Source organism: Canis lupus, chromosome 7 (genome assembly GCF_011100685.1).
Source record: "Canis lupus familiaris isolate Mischka breed German Shepherd chromosome 7, alternate assembly UU_Cfam_GSD_1.0, whole genome shotgun sequence".
In the NCBI taxonomy this organism is placed as follows: Eukaryota; Metazoa; Chordata; class Mammalia; order Carnivora; family Canidae; genus Canis; species Canis lupus.
The window spans coordinates 5,984,768-6,007,677 of record NC_049228.1 but is presented as its reverse complement, the minus strand read 5'-3'; the positions used below and the strand labels follow the sequence as shown (position 1 = coordinate 6,007,677).

General features: G+C 39.3%; 2 protein-coding genes across 3 annotated transcripts in view; both read right to left on the bottom strand.

Annotated features, from left to right (window-relative positions):
* The window catches only part of C4BPA (complement component 4 binding protein alpha), a 29,953-nt gene extending 25,450 nt beyond the window's left edge, over positions 1 to 4,503 (bottom strand). The window contains exon 1 of one of the 2 annotated variants that reach the window (XM_038542011.1): positions 4,389 to 4,503. The gene's annotated coding sequence lies outside the window, so the exon portion shown is untranslated. Of the gene's footprint in view, positions 1 to 2,336; positions 2,496 to 4,388 lie in introns of those variants that run through there. The other variant, XM_038542010.1, reaches the window with a different exon arrangement.
* A 2,100-nt stretch (positions 4,504 to 6,603) lies between these two features.
* C4BPB (complement component 4 binding protein beta) lies at positions 6,604 to 18,711 on the bottom strand. Its single transcript, XM_038542009.1, is given in 7 exon segments — positions 6,604 to 6,814; positions 7,366 to 7,395; positions 7,397 to 7,493; positions 8,479 to 8,572; positions 15,691 to 15,867; positions 17,398 to 17,568; positions 18,115 to 18,711. Coding segments are annotated over 7 exon segments (768 nt in total). The 5' UTR covers positions 18,173 to 18,711; the 3' UTR covers positions 6,604 to 6,673.
* Positions 18,712 to 22,910: the final 4,199 nt, after the last annotated feature.

Below are 22,910 nucleotides of genomic sequence, written 5' to 3'. Positions count from 1 at the left end.
AGACTTGTCATGGAGCAGGGAGCTTAACACTGGGGCTGGATCTCAGGACCCTGGGATCATGACCTGAGCTGAAGACATATGCTTAATGGATTGAGCCACCCAATTGCCCCATCCTGGATTTTTTTTTAAACTCTTACAAGCATTTGCATATAACATCTCTTGTGCACGGATGCTCTTGATTCACTGTCCAGATCAAATGTCACCTCCTTAATGAAGAATTGTCCAAACCCATCGAGAAATATGAGTCACTTCTATGCTCCCCTAGTATTTCCCTGATACCTTAATCGTAATACCACATTGTATTGTTTCTATTCACTATTCACTTACTTCCTAAAATAGATTGCAGGTCCCATGAAGACATGAAGATGTTAATTCAACTTCTTAATTTGCTGACCTGATACTGTAACTATAATAGTTATCCAATAAATGTGAAATAAATAAAACTCAATATAGTTTTATCTTCAGAGCAAGAATGACTAACTGCCTTACTGAAGACCAAGTGGAATAATGTCTATGAAGTGTTTCATAAATTTTGGAGAGATAAATAATACAGTGATCCCACTTCCCTCACTAGTTCTCAGGTTGTACGGTGGCTCAGTGGGCCAGGGGTGGCATCCGCAGTTCACCATCATGATGCCTGTGGTCCATCAGTAGAACCTGCACAGGATTCAGCAAACCACAGAGGATGGGGAGACTAGGACTTGAGAGTTAAGGAGACCCGAATTGGAGCCCCAGTCACACTACAGTCTAATCCTATGATCTTGAAGAAGCCATGTCAGCTCCGTGGGTCTTAGTTTCTCAACTCTCAAACGATGACAGTAAACTTATATCATCTTTCCATTCCATACAAAGTCTGGAATGCTATTAGCTGCCCACTGAAAAGCTTAGACTTCCCAGGCAAATGCCCTAATATTTTGATGACATCTTCACCTTTTAAATTCCTATAGAAGTGAAACCAACTCAAGAGTTATAGCCAACATGGCATGTCTCTGATGGCTTGCACAGTGCAGCACAATTTGAGAGGCACTGGAAAAATCCTCAGCTCCCAACTTTCTCCTTCCATTAAAGATTACTTTTTTAAGTCCATGTATTTATTTTGTCTAAACTCTAAAGCATACATACGTCCTGGGGTGCCTGGGTGGCTCAGTCAGTTATGCATAGCAGTAGCAGCTTCAGCTCAGGTCATGATCCCAGGGTCCTGGGATTGAGCCCTGAGGTTGGGCTCCCTGCTCATCAGGGGAGTTTGCTTCTCCCTCTCCCTCCTGCTCATGTTCTCTCTCAAATAAATAAGATCTTTAAAAAAAAAAAAAAAAAAAAAAGGAAAAAAGCTTGCCTACCTTTGGAAAGGGTAATATTTTTCTCCAGTCTCAGCTCCTTTCTTATAGCTGCACACTCAATCACATCACTTCCAGATCCCAGAAAGAAATTGCTTACACACTTTCACTTCCTTCCTGGAATCTCTTTATCTATCAGCTTCTTCCTTGTGTGCTCATATTATATTCAAGTGTATCACTACACTTAAGCCTAACCTTCTGTGATGCTTCTGCTCATTCTAGATATTCTATTTTTCATTCTCTTTGTAATACTGTATTTAGAGAGACAGAACAGGAATCAGCTAAGAGTGGTTGAGGAGTCAAAAATAAGAACAAGAATAGTACTGTGTCTTGCCCCACCAAGGGAGAAGGAAACTTCAAGAAAGAAGAGTAATCAACATTGCTGAATTCAGAGAAGTGAGGAAGAGAAAGGAGGTGAGAACAACTAAGGTTTCTAGCTTCAGAAAGCTAACTGGAGGCTGAGCAACATCCTTCTTATTACCAAATCAAAAGATCTTTGCTGTTGATGGTGGAGAGGATGTGAGGGGGGTTAATTAAATCTCAAAGGGCATTGCATCAATTTTTAGGCTGTAGCCTATACAAACCAGGTCTTCTGTGAAACCCTTTGGAAAGTCTGCTTTACCTCCTGCCTCAACTCCTGTGTGGAGTGATGGTAAAGAATCAATGAACCAACACTCTTGACTTTTAGATACAATAGCGAGAGTCACCTTTCACTTCCTTTCTGCTTTAGTTTATTAGTATGCATTATTATTCCCCATTTATAATTTAAAAAAATTTAAAATAAATTTAAATTTAATTTAAAAAAATTTAAAAAATTTTAAATAATTTAAAAGTACATTTATATGTACTTTTCAAGTCATATAATCCACTAATGCAGTACTCCTGAAAAGATTTCAGCTGAAAATACCCTCCAAGTGTTTGTCTTATCTTTCTAATCTTGTCCTCCTTAAAAGGCCAAACACACCGGCCTTTTCCTCAAGGTACCCCAAGTAACCCACTGACCTGCAGGTAGCTGAAGAAGAAGTAGAAGACTCTATTGTGGGGCCTTGGGTCGTTTCTCCAGGGAAAAACGGTCTGGATCTCTAATAATTTTAGTTCCTCCCCAGATCAGTTTACCAGAGTCCCCTGAAGCTAGCTGGTAATTGCACCACCACAAAGTCCCTGAATTCCAGGCATGTGATTGGCTGATCAGGGATGGCTAAATTGTAATGGATGGGCAGAGACTTTCTACTGGCCCAGTGAATGATTAACAACAGAAATAAAGCACTGGTATTTACCTAATCTCCTTTTCTGGGCACTAACCCTTATTCTTGATAACATGTTGCAATCATTTGTTTTCTTCTCTGCCAAGCATTTCCCCTAAGTGGAAAGGCAATATGAATTTGATGCCAAGATTCTTTTTTCTTTTCATAAATACAAGGCAGACATATATGTTGCAATGCAGCTAGCCTAGAAAACTTGGGTACTGTAGGGTTGCGACTAGGTCCACTTTGATCCACTTTCCACGATGCTAGGTCCAGCAGGCCTTCCTGGGGCTCAGTGACTGATGACTTTGCCCTTGTTGGTCTTCATTCCACCCCAAGAAAGCACAATGGTGGGGGAGTTTAACAAATTTACCCAATTTCTGCAATGTGCAATACATGTTCATTGACTACTACATTTGTCGGACACCAAATTATTTCCAGAAGTTGATCTGTCACGGAGCGCTGTTTGTGATCATTCAGATCTAGGAAGAACCTCAAACTCTGACATTTATCTAATTAAGGTATTATTCCTCAAAGTCGAGGTTTGTGTGCTCGGGAGATGGCTATTAAAGGGGAATTTTTCCTGAAAACTTCACTTTTTCTGTCATAAATATCAGAAGTCTCTTAAGGGTCTCAGAAAAGAGCAGAATCGAAGCATCTCACAAGCTTTGACAGAGATACGAGATTTGAGCTGGGCTTTGAATGAAAAGTAGCAAAATTATTAGATAAAAATGAGAAGGTAAAGAGAACATGGGCCAAGTCACAAGGTGAGACTGATTTGCTGATTTGCCGAGAATGAGTGTAGAGGATTCCAGATTATGCCAAATCTTGAGAGCTAAATTGAAGGAAATACCACCTTTAAAGTTGAGTTTTCGAAATACCATTTCCCAAATCTACAGTGCTTTGCTTTCCTTTCCACAGTGACTGTTCCAAGTTTTTCTCTCCAGGTCACCGAACTGTTTTCCTCTCAGCTGGTGATCTTGCCTCCTAGTCCACTAAACAATCATTCTACAGTAGCTTCTATTCACCTCACATTTCTCTCCTAGTTTTTTTTTTTTTTTCAAGATTTTATTTGAGAAAGAGAATGAGAAGGAGAGGGAGAGAGAGAGCAGGAGGAGGAGGGGCAGAGGGAGAAGGAGAAGCAGACTCCCCGCTGAGCAGGGAGCCGGATACAGGACTGGATCCCAGGAACCCAGGATCAAGACTTGAGCCAAAGGCAGACCCTTAACCGACTGAGCCACTCAGGTGCCGCCTCTTAGTCACTCTTGCTTCAGAAGAGATCTCTGTTCTTTTCTTATTTTCAATGCATCTTTCATCCTGAAATATTCCTTAAATCTTGCCAAAACCTCAAATTTCATTTTTGCTCGGTCATGAGATAATTAAGTTCTTAGGTCTCCTGAGTTTCCTGCTTACTTTCTCCTTAATCCCCCTCCTTCCGCCCCTCCTGTTGTGGCCTCCCATTCTGGCTTCTTCCCTTGCTTAGGGACACACCTCTTTCAGGCATGCTCTTAATTTCTTATCTCCTGATTTCTCATCAGCCCTGCTGATAATCTCCTTTCTGAAACTCTTCTCCTTTGACTTCCATTTTCATGAACTTTTCTGATTCACCTCTTTTACAAAATGCTTATTTGTTCTTACCTCTTCTTGTTCTTTCTCATCCCTACATATAGATATGTCCCAGGTTCTTCTTTTCAAAAATATTTCTCTTCATTACCTTTATCGTACCTGCCGTCATGGCTTTATTCCTTATAAGAGAACTACCCCATGACCACCTCTGTATCTCTGATCACTCTCCTTAATGCAGACTTACTGTGTTTGTTGCCCATCGGACACCTTAGAAGCACCTTACATGCCGCACATCCAAAGGGGAACTTCTCATTTCCTGCCCAGAAAGATGCTTCACCTTCTGACCCCAACAGTAATTTGGACTTCCGGGAATGGAATTTCAAATTCACCTTTAAACCCTTCCTCTCCCTCATCCTCCAATGTTTGATGAGTTGATAAGTTGTTTTTATTTGATTTTCCAATGTCCCTCACATATTCTCTCTCTGTTTCTGCTGCTCAGGTTATCATTGTCTCCTGCATGGACTACTGCAGTAGCCCTTAAAATGGTTCCTTTCTCTCTATTCTTTTCCTACTTCTACAGGTACTACATACTGTTGTGAGCCAAGTCTGTGTTCGGTGCTTATCACTTCCTTTCTTGGATGTCTTCGATCTCTTCTCACTGTGTACCAAATAAAGTTTAAATTCTCTAACATGCCCTTTAAAAGCCTCCAGAAACTGGCCTTAATGTGTCTGTCCAGACTTCTTTCTCATCACTTCATGCTTTATCCAGGCCAACCTAGGCCATGTCCCATTCCCTAAACATGCTCCATCTCCCTTGCCTCTGCACGTTTTTTTTTTTTTTTAATTATTATTAAAAACTCAACTTAAAACATTAAAGATTTTTAAGAGAATAAACACCTGGAGTTTCATCATCCTAAGACAATGGTTTTCATCTGTGCCTGTTATTGTCTGGTCTTTACAAGAAGAAAGGTTTTATAGAAATGCAATCATAAGTTCTTATTATTCTGTATTCTACTTTTACGTAGAATTATATTTTTAAGATTTTCTGTTCATAAGTAACTTGTAAAAGGTTGCATTACATTTGATGTACCATAATATACTAAAAATTTTCCTAAGATTGGACATTTCAAATGTTCACAAGGTCTCCCAGTACAGAAAATATATACAATGATAGAATGACTAGCTTCAAACTAAAAATAATAATCTGAGGAGTAGATTTACTTGGTTCAAAAGCTTATGACTCTTTATGATGCTCTTACTGCATCTCACTTGTAATATCCTTTGCACTAATCTTTGTCTCTTAATCCTGCTTACTTTTAAAGGCCCAATAACTGACTCTCCTTAACAATTTTCCTGCCTCCTCCTCTTCAAGGCTGAGTTCCCTTAGCACACTGTTCTGTAAAAAGTGTTAATTTTATTCGAACCACCCTGAATTAATGATATGTGTATACCTGTCTTGTGTCTTAGTAGACTGTGGGCTACTCGAGAGTTTCTTTTTTTTTTTTTTTTAAGATTTTATTTATTTACTCATGAGAGACACACACACACAGAGGCAGAGGGAAAAGCAGGCTCCCTGCTGGGAGCCCAATTTGGCCCGGGGCGGGGGGACTTGACCCTGGGACTCTTGGGGGGTCATGCCCTGAGCTGAAGGCAGACACCCTCAACTGCTGAGCCACCCAGGTGTCCCTACTTGAGAATTTCTTATTCCTATTTCTTATTCTTCTTCATAACTTCATCTAGGGACATTCCATTATTTCAAGTTCTCTTCTGTATTTTGTTTGTATTTCATCCAAATTTCCTATGTGGTTTGGTAGAGGTCAGAGTGAGAGATGGGAGAAGCTTGTCATATCATCTCAATATGGCATCCTGATAGGAAAACCTACGCTACCTCAGGATTCTTGCTTCTTCTGCCCTCTAAAAAGAGAAGAAAATATATTCACTTATATTTCACCATCTCAAATTTACCTTGCAGGGCTGGGTTTCATCCAAAGGTGGTAAGCAGTATTACTGCAGAAGATTTAGGAACTTGGTTCCTTAAACAGAATATAGGGGAGACTCAGAAGAGAGTTTAGGTCCTAATTCTACTTTTGTCTCAACAGATCATTTTAAGGATATAACTATCCTGAATCTATTTTCCCAAATTGAGAGGTTAATTTTTGCTTCATAAGTTTTGGTTAATTTGAAGTTATTTTTTGCCTCATCATTTGTGTCTCATTAAAATATGAGGCATACCCTTAGCTGTGATCTGAGCTTCCCATTCTCCTTACAGACAGGAAATTAGACCCTTCACTCCCCATTAATGTGCTGCTAATTCTGGTCTTAAACAGACAACCACCATACTTGATCTTTCCACATTGTGAGAACAACACAGACACACACACACACACACACACACACACACACACACACGTTGTTACTATGAAGTTGCTTTCCAATCCAATGAGAAAAAAATTTGAAAATAGTTTTAGAACCAAGAGGAAAATTTATTCGTAGATGCAATTCTATTACCCAGTCTGCTCAGCTACAATGTCAGGACATTTTGGCCAACAACACAGCTTTCTTTATTTCCAGAGAATGTTTTAGCTCCTCCATTGTTAAGCCATTTTCCTTTAGTCTTTGCATAAAGTCTTCTATGGCTTTGCAATATTCTATGTCCTTCTGAAAGGCAAACTGAAGAAAAGAAAAAAAATTAAGTTAAAATGTAATAACTGAGATCCAGCTGGATGGTCTGAAGCTAATGAGTAAGTAGTGCTCAGGCCCGTGACTGGGGGCTCAGAACCAGGCTAGCTTAAAGACAAATCGGAGTCTTCAACATGATGAATCATTTAAATTTGCTGGCTTTTATATACTTATTATTATCGCAGTAATAAATATAAATAAAAGAGGGAATTTCAATGGAAATTTATCTGTTCAGTGGTTTTTGGATCCTAGAAGAATTTGAGACTTTTCACAGCAATACACACAAGTCTAAGACACGAGTTTATAAAACTTGTTCTCTAAAGTCCATGGGACAACTCCTACCAATAGGTCCTCATGAGGTGTTTGTGATGATGGTAGCAAATGAGAACTTCCACATATGAGTTAATAGCTCATGAGCCCCCTTCTAACAGCCCTTCAAAAACATCCCATATTGAACAGGTATTTACTGAGCATGTACCAGAAATGATGTTAGGCTCTAGGGATACAACTGTGAATAAGACAGACAAAAGCCTACTACTTACAATTGTCTTCTCACACTCAGTCTGTGGAGTCAGGTTTGGGAGTTTCTTGGATCAATTTACAGACTGGAAGTGCACTGTTCCACTCCCCATCAATGCACTGTTGGTCCTGTGTGCCCACTAAGTGGTATCTGAACAGAAATCAGAAGGGCAATGAATTTAGCCTTCTCACCTTCTGAACTGGGCAAGTAAGGCTGGTTTTGTGTAGTTGTATTTCATTATTTCCTACTGTGATAGCATCCACCCCTGACCCTTAATGCATGCTTAAGTTCTATCAGTATTACAAAACAGTAAGCAACTAAAACTGTTCTCCTTGGGGGTGGACAGGACCCAAGTGCCAGTTCAATCTATAAAACATGGAGGAGTGAGATTCTGAATGTGTGTGTTTACAACAGTTGTTGGGTGGAGAGCGTGAGGGAAAAAGCTTGTCATCATTCAGTAACTTAAAAAAGCATCTGCTATCTATACTCTAAAAGGGATTGGGAAGCTAGAGATAGCCCTCAAATAAATTTTATGAAGGAGTTACAGCTTTTAATCAGAAAAACATAAAAGTTGACTGCAAAGTCCACTAGAAGTATATAATGAAATTGAAATGCTAATGAGGAGACATGACCCTGAATAAAGACTTGAAGTCAAGGAAAGAATAGATCTGTAAGGTGGGTGACCGGGTAGTCTAAATTAAAATTAGCCTTTAATTAAGATGTATTAAAGCTCTATAAATCATTCTCTAAATCTTTCTTTTTCTTTAAAGGATTTTTTTTTTTAATTCAAGTAACTACCAACAGGAAACCAGATGGGGTGGGGCAGGATGGAACAATAAATCATTCTCTTTCTGCAGTTCCATATGTTCTATATTTCTTTGAGTTTGTTCTGAGATTATTTAGAAAAATATCCATTTTAAATATCTTCTCTAGGATAAATAAGAGGATCAGTCTGTCTTCTAGAGATTGAGGAGAGCTGGCAATGGGCTAAAGCAGCTCTCAAAATCAGAATGAGCTCTGATACCAGAGGCAGTAGGAAATCAGGGCATTAGGTGAGATGGACTGGGTCATTCGCCAAAACAATGCTAGCAGTCAATGGGCAAGATCTTGCATTTGAAAGGCTGCATACACTTACCCGTCTTCACAGTGATAAGTAATGGTAGATCCTGAGCTGAAATCTCCCCCTTCAAAATAGCCATGAGCTGGATTCTCAGGAGGGCCACAGTTTCCTGAGAAACAGGAGTACAGGAGTGACAGTCATGGGTTGTACTCAATTAATAGTACCCCCTAAGTGTAACTGTCATCCACGTGGGATCTGGGGACACATTCTCCATTCATTTCCTTCTGGTCAAAATCATGTTTTTCCATTGGAAAGACTCCTTCCCCCTGCTTATCCTCTGAGTCATTAACAGTTTAAGAGTACTTCTTCATTGGCATGAGCTTGAGGAAAGGAAGTTTAAGTTGTAGAGATTGTCAGTGAACAAGAAAAGAAAAAAATTGAGGGGATCCCTGGGTGGCTCAGCAGTTGAGCGTCTGCCTTCGGCCCAGGGTGTGATCTTGGAGTCCTGGGATCGAGTCCCCATCGGGATCCCCGCAGGGAGCCTGCTTCTCCCTCTGCCTGTGTCTCTGCCTCTCTGTCTGTGTCTCTCGTAAATAAATAAATAAAATCTTCGAAAAGAAAAGAAAAGAAAAGAAAAGAAAAGAAAAGAAAAGAAAGAAAGAAAGAAAGAAAGAAAGAAAGAAAGAAAGAAAGAAAGAAAGAAAGAAAGAAAAAAGAAAAAATTCAAATCAGAGGTAGAGGTGGGAAAAGTTAACTCCCTAAGTTGGGAGATAAATGGCGCAAGTTCAAATGGAAGCTGACATTCTCTGTAGGACAGAATTGTGCAATATGAGAGCTTCAGAAACAAGGAGAATACAGCTGGGAGGAAAGAAGGGGAGTGTATAAAGAGAGTTGAACAAAGTATTAGATGTTGTGAATTTCAGTTCTGGTTCTTCCACTAACCACCATTTCATCCTTCTTGGCTTCCTTCCTAACCTGTAAGATGAGCAGTTTATTTATTTTTAAAAAGATTTTTTTTATTTATTCATGAGAGACACAGAGACACAGGCAGAGACAGAAGCAGGCTCCTCACCGGATCCCAGGACCCCACGATCATGACCTAGGCCAAAGGCAGATGCTCAACCGCTGAGCCACCTAGGTGCCCCGATGAGCAGTTTAAATAGTACTACCTCTAAAGTCCCTTTGAGCTCTGACATTATGAGTCTAAACATGGTGATCAAGATTAAAAGATAAATTAAGAATAATTAGGTATGTATATATCTATAGAAACAAATGCCTTCAAAACAAATAGTTGGGTAAAAACAGCAAAGCATAAAAGAGCATGCATTAGTATAGTACATAGTATAGGATACTATGTATAATAATGCATACAAATAAAAATGTAATTATAACAATAGCATAGAATACTATTTCTGTAAAAAATACACAATATGCATAAACATATATGAACAGAAAAAAAAAGCCTGAAAATTACATATCAAAGTATTCTATTATTTCTGGATAGTAGGCTTGTAGATAATTAAATGTTTCTTTTATTTTCTGTATTTTTTCCACAACACAGATGTTTTCTTTGAACAGTTAATAAATAATTTTTAAAGGATAAGAAACTGAGTTCAAAAGCTGTATAGAGGAAAGGAAAAGAATTTCAGTGAATTGATCATAGGCATCCCAGTTTATACAGGGCTCTACTGGTGACTTTGAAGAATATAGTTGTGAACTGAAAGAGATGATACAGATCTTGGGTCTAAGCAGAAAAGGATTTGCTTTACTCAGGGACCCAACAAGCTTCCCCTAAAATTGGGCAATGAACTAACATAAAAAGACAGAAATCCTGCATTTTAGAGCTAGGATAGAATGTATTAAATTAAAGAGAGTGAAACAGAAAAGGTCTTTGAGAAATAAATACTTCAAGCTTATGTCCAGCTAATGATAATGTTATATGCTTGTAGTTTAACTTCATGTAGCACGTATGCACGTTTTAAGTAACCACAAACTCCTTAAAAGAAGTTAGCTCTAGTTTGTGCTTTTAAACTGCCTATCTACTATTTTAATAGCTACTGCCAAAATACATCCACAGAGTGTTATCTCTTTCTCTGACCTAAGTGGCTAGTCCCTCGTATCCTGAATGATGTTAGATCAAATCAAATTTTTAAATTATTTGTCAACCTGATCAGTAAAACATGTGTACCTAATATTCATTTCTGCAATTATTAGTTACATTCACTGTTCTTCCATAAATTTGAGGAATATAAATGCTATTTGGGGCTTATCTTGGAATTATCTATCTTTAAAATCTGCCATTTTGCTATTAGGTTGCCTATTTGTCACAGATTTTAGGAGGGGGGGTGTCTTTGTATATTAAAAACACTAACTTCTTAGCCATCAAATATGTTGCAAATATTTTTCTAAGCCTATTATCTTTTACTTTTTATGATGTCTTTGAATAGATAAAAGTTTTGATTTAAAAAATTCGTTTAAATCTGTCCATTTTCTTCCTTTAGGACTTCAGGGGTTTTGTTACTTCTTAGGAAAACCTTCTCCAATCCAAGATAATAAATTTTCATACTTTCTTCAATAATTTTGCTTTTTCAGTTATACACTTAAACCCATTTGGAATTAATTTTTAATATGACATGAGTAGAGTTCTAATTTTGTTTTTTCTTTTTTTTTTCTTTTTTAAATATATTCTTTATTCATGAGAGACAGAGAGAGAGAGAGAGAGAGAGAGAGAGAGAAACAGGCAGAGGGAGAAGCAGGCTCCATGCGGGGTGCCAGATGTGGGACTTGATCCCAGGACTCCAGAATGACATCCTGGGCGGAAGGCAGGCGCTAAACCACTGAGCCACCCAGGGATCCCTAATTTTGTTTTTTCTAAATAGATAATTATCCCATTATCATTGAATACAGACTTTTCCCACTAATTTAAAATAAACTGTTCTACTTTTCTGTGTCATTACTTAGTTGTTTTAATGATATATGAATTATAGCATCTATAATTTGTCATTTTAATGCTCTTTCACTTATAGTAATTTTGTTTTACATTTTATCATCTGATAAAGGGTTTCCTCCCCTTTTATCTAGCCAAATATATATATTACTCATTATTTTCCAAAAAATAAATTTGTAAAATGTTTCCTCTCACTATTCCTTCAAACAATCATATTGAAAGTCCTTGCTAGTGCAATAAGAAAAGGAAGGAAAATAGAAGGTATACATATTGGGAAGGAGATATAAAACTGTCTTTTTCACAGATTACATGATTCTTTATGTAGAAAATCCAAAGAATTGGCCAAAAAATCTCCTGAAACTTATAAGCTATTATGTCAAAGTTGCAGGATACAAGTTTAATATACAGAGCTCAATTATTTTCTTATATATCAACAATGAGCAAGTGGAACTTAAAATTAAAAGTATAATACCATTTACATTAGCAACCACGAAAAATTAAATACTTACGTATAAATCTAAAAATACATACAAGGTCTATTAGAGAAAAACTATAAAATTCTGATGAATGAAATCAAAGAAGAACTAAATAGATGCAGAGGTATTCCATGTTCATGGTTAGGAAGACTCAATACTGTCATGATGTCAGCTCTTCCCAATGTGATCTATATTAAATCTTCAATGCAATATTAATCAAAATTCCACCAAATTATTTTAGGAATATTAACAAAAGGTTTATGTGATAGTTTTATAAAGGAGGCAAAAGAACCAGAATAGCCAATACAATATTTAAAATGTAGGACAAAGTTGCAGAATTAAAGCTACCTGACTTCAAGACTTACATAAAGCTACAATAATCAAGACAGTGTGGTATTAGTAAAAGAATAAACAAATAAATCAGTGAAATGGAATAGAAAACCCAGAAATAGACCCACATAAATAGAGTCAGGTGATCTTTAAAGGAGCAGAGGCAATACAATAAAGATAGTTTTTTTTTTTTTTTTAAACAAATCGTGCTGGTACAACTGAACATCCACATGCAAAAAAGCGAATTGAGATATAAATTTTATATCCTTCATAAAAAATTAACTCAAAATGGATCATAGGCCTGACTGTAAAATATAAAAATATGAAAATCTAGAAGATAATGTAGGAGAAAACTTATATGACCTTAAGTATAGTGGTGCCTTTTTAGATACAGCAGTAAAGACATCATCCATGAAATAATGGATCGGCTGCAATTCATTAAAACTTAACACTTCAGTGCTATGGATGACATATCAAGAGAATGAGAAGATAAGCCACAGGCTGGGAGACAATAATTGCAAAAGACGAATCAAATAAAGGACTGTTATCCAAAGCATACAAAGAACTCTTAAAACTCAACAAGAAGATAACCTGATTAAAAAATAGGCCAACGACTTTACAGACACCTCACCAAAGAAGAGACACAGATGGAAAATTAGCGCATATCATCAGGAAATGCAAATTAAAGCAACAATGGGATACCACTAAACATCTATCAGAATGGCCAAGATCTCGGACACTGATAACACCAAATGCTGACAAGGATGTAGAGCAACAAGACCTTTCATACATTGCTGGTGGGGATGTAAAATGATATAACCACTTTGTAAGACAGTTGGGTGATTTCTCACAAAGCTAAATACACTAAAATCCAACAATTGCACTCCTTGGTACTTATCCAAAGGAGTTGAAAACTTTTGTCCCCACAAAAACCTGCACCTGCTATATCTATAGCAGCTTTGTTCATAATTGCCAAACTTTGGAAGCAACCTAGATGTTCTTTAGAAGATGAGTGGATCAATAAGCAGTGGTACATCCAGAAATAGGATATTATTTAATAAAAGAAAATGAGCTATTAAGCTATGAAAAGACATGGAGGAATCTTAAATGCATATGGAATCTTTTTTAAAATTATTTATTTATTTATTTATTTATTTATTTATTTATTTATTTATGATAGTCACACAGAGAGAGAGAGGCAGAGACATAGGCAGAGGGAGAAGCAGGCTCCATGCACCGGGAGCCCGATGTGGGATTCGATCCCGGGTCTCCAGGATCGCACCCTGGGCCAAAGGCAGGCGCTAAACCGCTGCGCCACCCAGGGATCCCCTGCATATGGAATCTTAAATGCATATTACTAAGTAGAAAAAGCCAATCTGAAAAGACTACATACTGTATGATTCCAAATATAAGACATCTGTAAAAGGCAAAACTATGGAAACAATAAGAAGATCAGTGGTTGAAAGGGGTGGGGTGAGTAGAGAGATGAATAAACAGCACAGAGGATTTTTAGGGCAGCAAAAAAAATCTGCATGATATTATAATGGTAAATATGTGTCATTATGCATCTGTCCAAACCCACTGAATGTACACCACCAAGAGTGAGTCCTTAGGTAACTATAGACTTAGGGTGATCATGATGTGTCAACATTGGCTCATCTTTGGTAAACAATTAAAAAAAAGTACTATTCTGGTGAATGATCAATAATGTGCATATGTGGGGGTAGGGATTATATGGGAAATCTCTGTATCTTCCCTTCAGTTTTATTATAAACCTAAAGCTGCTCTAAAAAATTAAGTCTTTAAATAAATAAATCTGTAATGTTAGATAGGTACCTTTCCAAATGAGATTTTAAACTTAATTTTTTTATTTTATATTTTTAAATTTGAAATTCTGGTCAGAATTACATTGTAACGTGTAATCTATCCATCCAGGATCATGGAATATATTTTCTTTTATTTAAGTCTTATTTTATGTCCTTCAGTAAATTTTCAAATAGGTCTCATGAATGAAATTATTTTACATTTCAGTATTCATCTCATAACTATTATTAGCAAGTAATACTATTGATTTTTCAATATTTATTTTTGTTCAAGAATAAAGTTTTTTGGTAGAATTTCTGGATCTTTTAAATATATTTGGCAAGTAAGTATACCCTGTGACCCATTGATCATTCTAGGAATCTAGACTACAGAAATAAGAGCTAGATATAAAGATATATGTATATGTATACAAATATATAACAATCATTTCAGCATTGTAATAGCAAAAATACAGAAATAGAATAAATGTTCATCAATTATGGCATATCCATATTATTATTTAAAAGTTTAATATAGGGGTACCTGGGATGGCTCAGTCGGTTAAGCATCTGCCTTTGGCTCAGGTCATGATCCCAGGGTCCTGGGATCCAGTGATGTATCAAGCTTCTTACCCAGCAGGAAGTCTGCTTCTCTTTCTCTCTGCTCATGCTCTGTCTCTCTCAAATTAATATTTAAAAAATAAATAAAAGCAGAAGATAAAGGGATGCTTGGGTGGCTCAGAGGTTGCACATCTGCCTTCGGTTCAGGGTGTGATCCTGGAGTCTCCTGGGATCGAGTCCCACTTTGGGCTTCCTGCATGGAGCCTGCTTCTCCCTCTGCCTAGGTCTCTGCCTTTCTGTGTCTCTCATTAATAAATAAATACAATCTTAAGAAAAAACAAATAGGGAATAGAGCAACATATACTGATCTGAAAATGGTTCCCATGTATAATGTTACACCAAAAAAGCAATTAAAAAATTACATAAAGTCCCATTTTTGTAGGTGTATATGTGTGTAGATATGTGTGAGTATGCTTTTATTAAAATGTCTGCACAAACATAAAAGTCATGAAACAAACACATCCAACTAAGTACCTCTGAAAGCTGTGAATTACCGTGTTAGAAGGAGGTACTTTCTTTTTATATTTTTTCTTAAAGATTATATTTATTTATTCCTGAGAGACGCAGAGAGAGAGGCAGAGACACAGGCAGAGGGAGAAACAGGCTCCCTGTGGGGAGCCCGATGTGGGACTCGATCCCCAGACCCTAAGTTCACGACCTGAGCCAAAGGCAGACGCTGAACCATTCAACCACTGAGCCACCCAGGCATCCCAGAAGGAAGTACTTTCAACTCTTATTTTATATAACTTTGCAATGGATGAGTTATGATCCTTTCCCCCTGTTTTTGTGTATTCCTCAAATAAGAACTTTAAGTCAGTATTGTGAAATTAAAAAAAAAAAGTCAGATGCCTCAAACTAACCTTGTTTTGGACTTAGTGGGTGGGATCTGAATCCTACTTGAAAGGGGTAGAAAAAGAATTTACTGTTTGGAAGCTATTCTTTTCACTGAAACACATTGTTTGAGGTAGCACTTGGCTCTGTGAGCTCCACTTGTTTCTTGGTTGCTTCCTAGTTCCCAAGCCTTCCCAGGTACAAAAAAAAAAAAAAAAAAGATATCTAATTGGTATCTAATTGGTACCTTTGGATTTGCACTTGTTTCTCTCATACTTACTGCTTTTGCAGGTAGGCAAGGGAGGCATCCAGGTGTGGTTGTCCAGGCACTGACTCCAACTGCTGCCCTTGAGGATATAGTGCTCATTGCACTCAAAAGTGATTTTGTCACCCACATTCACAGGACCCAGGAAACTGGAGTTACCATTCACCAGCACAGGGACAGGACAGTGGCCCACTAAAGGAGAAAACAGGAAGGGATCTGAAAGGACACCACTGCAAAGGCTAGACCTCCTCAGACCTCACTGAGAAAATAGAAATCAGAACTAAAACTGCACTTTAAAAAAAAAAATTTTATTTATTTATTCATGAGACACACACAGAGAGAGGCAGAGACACAGGCAGAGGGAGAAGCAGGCTCCATGCAGGGAGCCAATGTGGGACTCGATCCTGGAACCCCCAGATCATGCTCTGAGCTGAAGGTAGATGCTCAACCACTGAGCTGCCCAGGCACCCCAAAACTGCATTTTTTCATAGGGACTACAAACTGCACTTGTACATGGCACTAAACCATGTCAATGTCCGATGAAAGACTAGGTTGGTATAAGAGAGACTGGAAAGGTCTCCAGTCATGCACTAGGGTGACAGTTGGCAGTTGGTACTTGAACTTGCTAAAAGAAATTAATTAAGCATATAACTGGAAATGACCAATAGTGTGTTCATCCTCCTGTCAAGCACTGCTGAAAATTCTGCACCCTATGTCTGAGGCAAGTGTTCCCTTCCCCTTCATCCAATCAAATGTTTGTCATCCAGTCACTTTGTTTCGTTTTGCTTTTCCCAGGTGAAAAAACAGGAGAGAATACAGAGAGATGAATTTGGTTATACAAATAAAGGACAGACATATTGATGTACTTTAAGTGTAAGGGAGAATGAACCCAGCTAGTCCTACAAATAGTAATAATAATGAGGATATTGACCAGTGGTTCTGTCTCTACAGACTTCACAAGTGAGTTTTCTATACTTGAGCAAATCACTTGGATCTCAGTTATCACATTTGTATATTGAGAACATGAATTTTTCTCGGTTCAAAAGTTATATAATGGATGAAATAGACTATGACATATTTACCTAAAAATAATAATAATAATAATAATGGGGATGCCTGGGTGGCTCTGCCTTTGGCTCAGGGCGTGATCCCGAGGTCCTGGGAACGAGTCCCACACTGGGCTCCCTGCATGGAGCCTGCTTCTCCTTCTGCCTGTGTCTCTTCCTCTCTCTCTGTGTGTCTCATGAATAAATAAATAAAATCTTAAAAAAATAATAATGCAAAATAGGATTGTAGAAAAGATTGGTTATAGGTGGATAATTGTTGAAGGTAAGTGGTAAGTAATATGAATTGATTTTACTCTTCCATCTTTTGTATGCTTAAAATTTCTTATAACATAAATATTTTAAAGGCGTATGATACTAAACAAATGATAGCCCCCCAAAGGTTGTTTTAATACATGGAAGAAATTCTTTTCTTCCTGCAGGGTTGATAGTGTCTATTCATTCCATCAATTAATTAGTTAATTGCATCAGTACTGAGCAAGAGCTGATCATGTAGCTTCTCAGAGAAGACATTCCACCCTAGAGTGCTTTAAAAATGAATTCCTAGAAATTGAGAATTTTTGTCTTATAAAGTTTGAACATGGCCTCCTGGAAGTGGGATGTGAAAGCATCGAGTGGGACGGAAAGCTGTACGAAGAAACAGAAAGCTCAAACTTACACTGACATGTGGGAACGGGGGCGTTCCACTCCAGAGAGGCATTGCAAAAAAAGGTTTTCTTTCCGACCAGGTGGTAGCCCTTGATACAGACATAAATTCCCTGAATTTGTCCTTCTGACTCCTCTGCAACGAATATGCTATTTTCCACCGGAGGAAGTTCTGAACAGCTCTCTGTTGGAAGAAAAAAGATAAGGGATTCACCTGACATACCCCATGCCGGGAGGAGGCCCCTCAAATTGCCAACCAAGGGTCTTCATGCAGGAGTACGGCTTCTGATTCCTTGTCCTCTTCCACGTCCAGGTCTACCCACATGCCTCCCTTCCCGATAATTCCCAAAGTTGTGTTTTCGAAAGGCTAATAGGATTCACTCAAATTCAGCCATAGGTCATCTACCCCCTAAAGAAACAGTCCCCTTTCTAAGGAGCAGTCTTGGGGGGTTACAACAGATCTCTCAAGATTCTGAAATTGGTACTCTTTGCCCCCAGAACAGAAAGGGAAAGTAAACAGTTAACCACCCACTTCATAGAGCAGAATCATCATTAAATTTTACTAAGCTCCTACTGAGTACAGAGCATTAGGCCAAGTAATGAGATTTTTCAACAAAGGAAATGCATTTCAGAAATTTAAGTTTCATTAAAACCCTAAGACAGAATGCCTCATACCCCCCCAAACTGGTAGCAAGTGGCTTGTAAACCAATCTTAATCAGGCATACGCACCATCTGAGGCAGGAATCAGCCACACAACCACGAGATAGCACACGAACCGAAAAAACATTTCGTGATCGGTTGCTTGAGCCAGGCTGGGATTAACCCAAACCAGCCAACACCTGGTTCGGATCAAAGCAGATCTTCTAACACTGCCTGCGATACCTCCTTTCCAGGGAAGAGGTTAAGAGGTTGTCCTGATTTCTCTTCCCTGGAAAGAATTAAAAAAAAAAAAAAAATCCTACAACAGAAAATAAGAACAGCTATGAGGAAGTTAGTACAGGGAGGGATTCTGGTGGCTTGACGAGCTGCCAGTTTTAAAACTCAGTTTTAGAACTTGCCAGGGTCCATTGTGCAAATCCAGTTGACCAGTTCCTTTGGATCTGCAGGCTTATCCCTCCACAGCCGACTTGGCCAGAGGGTGTTACCCTGACCCTCGCTTCTGTCAATATTTGCTATCGTTTCCAGTCCAGCTTCTGCAACTCTCTTCAGCTCTACAGGTGGAGGAGGGCAGGCCGATGTCCAGTGCTTTCAGGAGAGCAACACAGCTCTGAGTGCCACGTTCCCCCGGGCTCTCAAACGCCAGGTTGTCTACAAGCAGCACTGATCACTGCAGCCTGGAAGGCTCAAGGAAGTGAACTAACCTTACCTGGTCTTGGATCTTCCAGATCCGAGGCTTCCCAGCAAGGAGCCCACCCTGATAATGTCCCAACCTGAGAAAAACTCCAAAGCCCTACAGCAACACCTGGTCCTCATTTGCCAGGCCTGCACCAGGGTTCCCATTCTGCAGGGCTTTGGGCCTCAGGCTTGAGCCTGAGTCCAGGGTCAACCAAATGAACTAAGAGGGAGATGAGGGAAAAAACCTTGGTTTCAGGAATGAAAACATGTGAAATTGTTTGGGTGCTCCTGCCTTCTTATTCATGACTGTTACAGCGATCAGCTGGTTGTCCTTGCTCTGGTTATGAAACTGGGGTAAAAGTTCCTCCACGATTTTAGGTTGTAATGAACTAATATAAAGCATCATAATGAGTATAAAGCATTAAGGACACAGAAAGGTCTTAAGTGTTTTTTTCTTCTCTGCCCATTACCATTACCTATGATGATTTGCTCATGCCTTTTTCCCACGTGAGGCTGTTAACTCTAGGACAAGGATTGTGTCCCACATGCCTTTCCTTCCTCAGCACTCCATAATGTAAAGCAGAATTGCCTGCTAGGTAAATAAGAGCAACAGGGGACCAATAAAAAGAGCACAGTCGTCATACAGAAACTCTCCCAGAGCCGCTCAAATCCATACTGATATGGATTTGCAGTGCATTTGCTGTGCACTGCCCTTTATGGGGTTTCCATAGCTTATCCTCACTCAACAACTGTATGAGTTCCTATGTGCAGACACCTTTTTAAGTATAGTTCTCGAAAGAGTAAACAACATGACGTGCCTATAAACATAAAATGAATTCATGTCAAAGATTTTATTCAACTCCTTCATGAGAAAACCTTGAAGATGCTAGAACTAATTCAGAGAATGAGAGGAACAGAGATTTACATATTCAAGGCAAAGGCCTTCTGAGGTGACTTTCCTAATCGATGGCAAACTGGTTAATAGCATACATGGTAACAAACTGTAATATTTGGAATGAGCTTTTCTCATTGGAGATGGAAATTAATTGAATTTCTACTGGACAAAATTCACTGGCCTCATTATTAGGAATACTTTGTGTTGCTTTCAGAAAGAATCATTTGTATTCCCATCTATTTCCTACAAATTAACCTCTAGTCTTCTGGAGTTGTAAAAACGACTAATTAGGGCGCCTTTGGCTCGGGATGTGATCCCAGGGTCCTGAGATCGAGTCCCGCATCAGGCTTCCCACAGGGAGCCTGCTTCTCCCTCTGCCTGTGTCCCTGCCTCTCTCTGTAGGTCTCATGAATAAATAAAATCTTTAAAAGACTAATTAATAGAAAGTCAATAAAAATTACCCCACCCCCATGAAATCAATAATCCCAGGGAGGGTCTACAAAACAATACTCAGTAACCCACTGAAAAATTTCTCCAGTGATTTCTTTTTGTCTCTTTTGTCAGGTTTTGAGTAATTTTGCTTAACACATCACATATTCTACTTCTTGAGGCATATAAGTTCCCCTGCATGCAAATGTGTATGTCTGTAAAATAAATGATTTAAAAAATAGTGAAAGAAAATTTTGTTTACTCTTAAAATTAGGAATTCTTTCATCGCTGAGAAATTCCTCAATTCCTAATAAAATAGAGCATTCTTACAGGAAGTAACTGCCAATAATTCTTCACCTCAATTCATTTCAGATTCCAATTAGGGCCTTAGAAAGGTACTATATTATTCATAATATTATCTTAGTAATATTTTTCTATGAAATGTAAAAATCTTTAAGTGAGATATACAGAGACTATAAATATCCTCACAACGGTTAGGTCAGATTTTCCTGTTAAATAAAATGGGAGAAAACTTTGCTTTCAAAGCTTTGTGGATTTGGGGATTGCCTATAAGGGATTTTAGGATTATATGCTTTATTATGAGTGTCCAAGCTTTAGAAAAATTACTAAATGAGGATTCATGGGGATCCCTGCGTGGCGCAGCGGTTTAGCGCCTGCCTTTGGCCCAGGGCGCGATCCTGGAGACCCGGGATCGAATCCCACGTCGGGCTCCCGGTGCATGGAGCCTGCTTCTCCCTCTGCCTGTGTCTCTGCCTCTCTCTCTCTCTCTCTCTGTGACTATCATAAATAAATAAAAATTAAAAAAAAATAAATGAGGATTCATAAACCCCTCTAGCCCTTTGGACATTAACGGCAATTTGATCTCATCCAGGTTGTTTTCTGGAGAACTGAGGTAACACACCAAACACAGAAGCTGTACTGACCGGTCGGCTTGCTCGTCCAAGGAATGAGGAGACCGCGATTGGTGGAGGAGACGCGGGAGTGAGCAGGGAAGTCAGCAGGTGCCTAGGCTGGCAGTAGAGTGGGGGGGCGGGGGGGGTGGTTAGACTGCAGTGTGTGTGTGTGTGAGATTTCAAGAGAATTGGGAAAAGAGGACTTTAAGAAGTCTCTAGGATGTTACAATTAGATTCCCTTTGGTCTTGGGCAAGATAATTCAGAAGAGATTGAAAATGCTTCTCCAACTATTTTTTTAATGTATTGAGCTGGTGTTTCTTGAATGCCTTACCAGGAACAAGCTGGGCCAGGAAAGCAGCCTTTCTACAGACTACATGAGACTAAAACGCATATAAATGTCTAAAAGCTCTAATTGTTCGTGAAACACTGTGTGGTGTGAGCTGTGATGGTGAGTCAAGACCGACGTGCACCAGGGCCTGAAGTTAGTGTGGCCTTGAGGCCCCTTCCAGGTGCTTGGATAGCTACGCTGTGCGAGGGGGTAGGCTCCCAGCGCATTTTGAGGACGATGGGTCAACGTGATGGGATAGAAGGACTGCAGGACGGAAGGTCCTGGTGACTGAGGAAGCAGCTTTCCGGCCCGGGGCTGCTCCTCTCCACACCTCAGTGAGACCAGAGTAATCTGTCACATAAAAGCTGCTGCTCTTCTGGGTTTGCCAGCACCTTCACTTGCTGATCTGAATCACTGACCAATGCAAGCAAAGGGAAGGTCTACCACGGTTTGAGCAAAAGGACCCAGGAGTTGAAACTCGGGAAATAATTGTAATAGGCTTTCTTACATTGTGCCCACAGACTGTTTCCCTCTCCACCCACAAATTCTGAAAAGGCAACGGGCAGAAGAGGAGACACTCTGGCAAATGAAAACTGAATGTGAACGATGAGGAAAGAGGATCACTAACAAAGAAAATCCAAAGGGATAAAGAAGCTATTCCCTGAAAGTGGGCTGAACACTTGGGGAAGGCACTGCCGGTGTTGAGGCGAGGCCCTATAAGCTCTGGAAGGCTCTTCCCAAGGGTTCTCGTGCTGGTGGAATTACTCAACTGCCAAGAGCAGTTTGTCTCTCGAAACCGACCAGTTTTCACAGGGAAGGTACTGCACAGCACACCACCAGGAGGGAATCTGGGTGCCCTTGGGCATTCAGAAGGGAGCCCGCAAGTGAGGTGTTCTGCCTGTGGTGACTGGAACGGTGTGGCACTGGCTTGACAAGAACATACGTGCTCCGTGCCTTGAGGTTGTGGAGAAAATATTGCCCCCCCCCGCAGACTCCCCCCCCCGTTAGTGATTCTATCCTGTTATAATCCATTCAAATTCCTGAATAGCCTACAATGTCCAATTTTAAGAAAGTAAGCATTTCAGAATCCCACATATTCTTCCCCTCTGCTTAAAAAAAGTTTTTTTTTTTAATGTCAAAGAAAGGGACATGGTGTATGTGTGTGTGTGTGTACATTATCATCTAGTTCCTGCTTTGCTACCCTGAGGTCATGACTCCCGCTCCACTGTACGCAGAACTTATATGCATCTATCTTTTTGGGGTGGGGGAAGAGAGGCCTTAGATTTTGTCAAATTCTCAGATGAGCTCAAGACAATGAATGTAGGTTGGATGGCGTGGATACTTCAAGGCTGAAAAGCATGGTGATGGGCGACTGCTGGACTGCCATGGGACGTGCCTGTGGGGTTGTCACTTACCAGGCCAAGCTAGTGAGGCTGGCCTCCTCACAAAGTCCCCAGTAAGATCCTGGAGAGGCTGATGACATGAGGAAATAATTAAGTCTACAGAAATAAGGTAAATAATGACTGTCACCCAACACTGGAGACTTCCTGAGTCATATCCTAATTCTTGATTAAAATTCTAGCTACATTTAAAAATAGTGCCTTGATTAAAATTCTAGCTACA